The sequence below is a fragment of the Rhinopithecus bieti genome, unplaced genomic scaffold (genome assembly GCF_001698545.2).
Source record: "Rhinopithecus bieti isolate Rb0 unplaced genomic scaffold, ASM169854v2 scaffold_46482, whole genome shotgun sequence".
NCBI lineage: Eukaryota > Metazoa > Chordata > Mammalia > Primates > Cercopithecidae > Rhinopithecus > Rhinopithecus bieti.
This window is the reverse complement of record NW_016818769.1, coordinates 333,949-339,136: the sequence shown is the minus strand read 5'-3', so window position 1 is coordinate 339,136 and position 5,188 is coordinate 333,949. Positions and strand designations below refer to the sequence as shown.

General features: G+C 43.6%; 1 protein-coding gene across 1 annotated transcript in view; it reads left to right on the top strand.

Annotated features, from left to right (window-relative positions):
* Positions 1 to 4,245, top strand: part of FNDC7 (fibronectin type III domain containing 7) — a 31,102-nt gene extending 26,857 nt beyond the window's left edge. Inside the window, exons 12-13 of the mRNA XM_017857468.1 lie at positions 3,255 to 3,323; positions 3,407 to 4,245. Coding sequence (XP_017712957.1) covers positions 3,255 to 3,286 — 32 coding nt within the window. The 3' untranslated portion in view covers positions 3,287 to 3,323; positions 3,407 to 4,245. The remainder of the gene's footprint in view (positions 1 to 3,254; positions 3,324 to 3,406) is intronic.
* The last annotated feature ends 943 nt before the right edge of the window (positions 4,246 to 5,188 follow it).

Genomic DNA, 5,188 nt, shown 5'->3' with positions numbered 1-5,188 from the left:
CCCCTGCCCTGCCCCTGCCCTGCCCCTGCCCTGCCCCTGCCCTGCCCCTGCCCTGCCCCTGCCCTGCCCCTCCCCATTCAGACATGGCTGACTTCGAATGGTATGAGTGTAAATGAAGTCTTCCTGCTTGTAAACCCCACTGGACAGCCTTCCAATCGGGGCCGGCTCCCCAACCACACCCCCTTCCACCGGCAGGAACTGGGTCTAGAGTCTCCACTCCCTATTCTCTGCCTGGGCTCCCTTCCTCTCCCAGTCTATTGCTTCTCTGAGCACAGCAGAATACACGCTTTTCAATTCCTGTCCCACCCGCAGGTCTGAAATAAGCACAATCCCTATTAATTTTTCAAGAGTTTTTGTTTTCTATGACTACAACAAGGAACAGACTTGGCTTACTGCAAACAAACCGTGAGGACACTTCTAATTATAGGAAAATCTCGCAAAGTACTAGAGACCGTAAACCCTGGTCTTCAGTGAAAGGTACATGGACCTGGGTCTGCATTCTTTAATCTGCATCTCCCTGAGACATAGCGCTGTGGTAGAAGTGTCCTAGGTCCCCAGGGGAGAGGAGTGGTGTGTGATATTTTGGCCTTCCCTATGATTATGTTAAAGGAAGAGTTTCTAATAAAACAAAACATAAAATTTTAAAAGTATGAAAAGAAAGTTTCTATGTGATAACAAAAAACACTAAAGGTGGGGTGGCAAGGAGAGCAAGCATGGTGGCTCATGCCTGTAATCTCAGCACTTTGGGAGGCCAAAGCAGAGGATCACTTGAGCTCAGGAGTTGGAGACCAGCCTGGCCAACAAAACAAGACCTTATCTCTACAAAGTGTAAAAAAATTAGCTAGGCATGGTGGCATGTGCCTGTAGTTCTGCTGTAGTCCCAGCTACTTGGGAGGCTGAGGTGAGAGGATTGCTTGAGCCTGGGAGTTCAAGGCTGCAGTGAGCTATGACAGCACCACTGCACTCTAGCCTGGGTGACAGAGTGAGACACCAGCCTCACCAGAGAGCTTTTAGAAATGTACAGTCTTGGGCCCCATCCTGACCTACTAAATCCCCAGGTGATTCATGCATGTATTCAAGTTTGAGTAGCACTGCTTAGGTACTGCTCTCAAACTTTGCTATGTAATAGAATCTCCTGGACAGTTAATAATGAATGCAGAGGCCCAGGCCCTGGCCCCGTGAAGTGCCTCCATAGTTCCATCAGGTTCCCAGGTGATTTTGATACATGTGAAGTTTGAGGAGCACTGCTTTAGGTCACTAATCTTCTCTTTTCTGACCATCTAGGCTTCAGCTTACCTTCACCGTTCCCTTCCTTAGCCAGGGCTCAGTCTTCAGTCTGAAATCTGCCACTCTCTTGAAGTAGACACTTGTAGAAATCCTGTAGGAGTCAGGCACAGTGTCACACACCTGTAGTCCCAGCTACTTGGGAGGCTGAGGTAGAGAATCACTTGAGCCCAGGAGTTTGAGGCCAACCTTGGCAACATAGTGAGAACCTCTCTGAACCCTTTTTCAGAGAGATGCCCTCAACCCCATCTCTCTGAAAAAAAAAAAAAAAATCCTGCAAGGCCCTCAAAAAACAAGAGTAAACCAGATTATCTGAGGGTTTCTAAGGTCATATAGAAGTCATTATATCTAGGGGGAAATTCTAAATTGCTGTCTTCAATTTCAGCATTTCCCCTCCCCAAACACAGGGCAAGTCCAATCAGGTCCCTGGGCTGACACTGGAGCCTCTGGATATGCTAAGGGGAGCCATGGGTATCTTGCTGGTCTAAGACTTTGGGTTTTCTTTGACTCTTGGAGTATCCTAAAGCTTTTCAAACTTTTTTTTTTTTTTGAGACGGAGTTTTGCTCTGTCATCCAGGCTGGAGTGCAGTGGTGCAATCTCGACTCACTGCAACCTCCACCTCTGGGGTTTAAGTGATTCTTGCGCCTCAGCCACTTGAGTAGCTGGGATTACAGATAAGCGCCACCACACCTGGCTAATTTTTGTATGTTTAGCAGAGATGGGGTTTCACCATATTGGCCAGGCTGGTCTCGAACTCCTAGACTCATGTGATCCACCTGCCTTGGCTTCCTGAAGTGTTGGGATTACAGGCATGAGCCACTGCACGGCCATAAACAGACTTTTTAAGAGAGATCTGGATTCAAATCCTGCCACCATCACTTGCTCTTAGTCAAGTTGTGTGAATTCTCTCTAAGCCTAGGTTTCCTCATCTGAAAATTAGAGTAAACAATAATCCCTCATAAAAGAACATAAGGATTAAATGAAAATGTAAATTATTGGACACAATAATAGGCTCATAACAACTACTTAATAAATGGTAGTTGTTAATTCATATTCAGTTTAAGCTCATATCACGTTCTACTATGTACCAATTATTAACATTTTAATGTGCTACTTCTAAGATATTTGCATTTTAACCTTGGTCCTCATAATACACTTCCTCATTGATTCTCTAACTGTGGTCCTGGGACCAAAAGCATCAGCATCAGCTGGGAACCTCTTAGAAATGCAATTTCTCAGGCTCTTCCACAGACCTATTGAATCAGAAATTCTGGGACTAAGGCCCAGCCTTCTTTGTTTTAACGAGCCCTCAAAGTGCTTCTGATGCATGCTAAAGTACGAAAAGCATGGCTTTAATTCAAGAAAGCTATTTCGATGCTGGAAATTTGATGCAATTTGGAAGAGAAAGGAAAAAAAAAACGATTTGAGGTGATAGGGGGCTCTAACAAGAGGTAGATAGATGGGAGGGGTTTGTGCCTGACATCACCATGAGCAGGGCCTGGGGGCATTCCTTCATCTTTAGAACTCAACATGTTTCAGTGTCACCTGCACATCCTGGGCAACTTTGAGGAAGTTTCCTGTCTGTGACACGTTTAGCAGCTAAACAGGTTTATGTTCTCCGTATAAAACTCCCTGAGTCATTAAAACTTTGGAGTTCCCTGAGGAGCACAGCAAGTTGGCCTGGGGGTGGAAAGGAAAGTTCTTTTGTTTTGAACCAGCAGTCTGGGATTAAAGAGGCTCTGGGAGGGTTCATTTGGTGAAGCAGGAGAGAGATTGCTCTGATTAGAAACTGCTGATCAGTTTGAACACTTTGTCAGTTGTCATAGTTTCAAGTTTACTTGCTGTGAAGTGCTGCAAAAATAGTATTTCAAATCAAAATACACATAAAATCTCAGACACTGGTGCTTTTTAAGAAAATGTCTGCATATTGAATGCATCTTTTACTGCTTTCCTTCCTTACCCTTCTCAGTGATTTATAGAGGGAAGAGAAATGAAGAATGACAAAGTGAGCCCCAGATAAAAACAAAAATTTGACCAAGTGAGTAATGTAAATTGATTTTGTGTGATTTTATGGCAAAGTTTTTTGTCTTTGTTTAAAATGTTTTCCCATTTGTCTTGCAGAGTTGTCTGATTTGTTAGTGATTAGAGATGGAAAAGATCTACTAGCATATAGAATAAAATAATGCCTCTAGGCTAGGAAAAGCTCCTTTGGCCTTTAGAAGAACAACTCTGGCTCTGCCTCCTAAGGGCAAGGTCAGGTGTGTCCTCACCTGCACAGCAGTTGGAGATCTTCTATGTGAGGACTCTGGAGAGAAATGGATCCAGAAATCCCCTGGATGGCTGCCAGTGTGAGTCAGCAAGCTGTGAGAACCCTGGAAACACGAAAGGTCTGCTTAGCAGAAATTCTTTCTTGCGATTTCACATCCAGACACACCACAGACTTCAACACATCCACTTCATGAGTGTTTTATTGACAACAGCACTTGCCTGCAGCCCCCTCAGGGGCTGGAAATGTTCACTCCCAGAAAGTCAAGCCACCCACATGCAGACAGCACTTATCCCAAGACAAACCTCCAGCAGGACTTCAGTATAGGTTGGAAAGCAGTAGCTGCCAGGGCAACCTGAGATAACAAACGCCCTCATCGCAAGTTAGGAGCAAAGCTGAGCTGCTTGCAGGGTTTGCTGAGCCAAAGCATCAGGTGATGTGACATCCATGGGAGCATCTGGGAAAGCAGAGCTGCCAGCCTGTTGCTAGAAGGATTGCAGTTATGCTTTTTGCATGACAGAAGATGTCAAATGGAGAGCCTCAAACTGTGGCCCACTGACACACAGGCATCTTTTCGGGGGGAGGACCATCAACTTTATTGGTCATATCTCCCACTCATACTGTAATTACTTTTTTCATCTTTGGAGGGGGAAGGCTATGAAATATAACATAAATCTCTCATACCTAAAAAAAAGTTTGTCCTTCAAATATCAGTAACCTAATTTAAAAAGTGTAAGTAGACTTGTATAATACACACACGCACATGCACACACACAGTTACAGTGTTTGCTCCCCAAACACATGGCTATGGAGCCAAGAATGTCTGTAGTTAGGAACAACCATAAAACTCCACCCAGGGGGAATTGGACCATGGAATTAGGCTTGAATTAAGCATGGAAGAAAGAACAAACTTCCCTTTCTGTTCTCTCAACTTCCTATCAATGTGCGCTGCAAGAGAGAAGTGATTTGCTTTCTCTATGAGACTGATCAGAAATATGTAATGTGTCACTAATAAGAGATTTCCCCAGAACATCTGTACATGAATGGAGACAAGCCAAAGGCATAGATCTCTAAAAAATGGAGTTGGAAGCATCAGAGAGCACACCTAATACCATACAAATACCAAGGCACAGAAAGTGAAATAGCCATCTGCCTAGCTGGGCACCTAAGGCTGAACTGTTTTGGTCAGAATGTCATAGAAGAAAATGTGATCCCCAGTGGGTAAAGATAAAAATCAGTTTATTTAACGTGTATATAGCACAAACTACCGGCTTGTAAGTGCTCTCCATATACTCATTTTATTCTCATAACAACCCTACAAGCTAAGTAATAACATTATCTCCTTATACAGGTAGGGAAAAAGAAAGAGGCCCAGAAAGGTCAAGTAGCCCACCCATGTTCACACAGCTAATCAGTTCAAACACAAAGTTTCAGGGAGAGACATAAGTAGCATTGATTAGACCTGCTAATTCATGCTATCTTTTAGTTAAAATTTTAATTCTAATTATTATGGGCACATAATAGTTGTATATATTTATGGGGGTACATGTGACATTTTGATACAGGTATACAATGTGTAATGATCAAATCAGGGTAATTGGGGTATCCTCAATTACCTCAAGCATTGAACATATCTT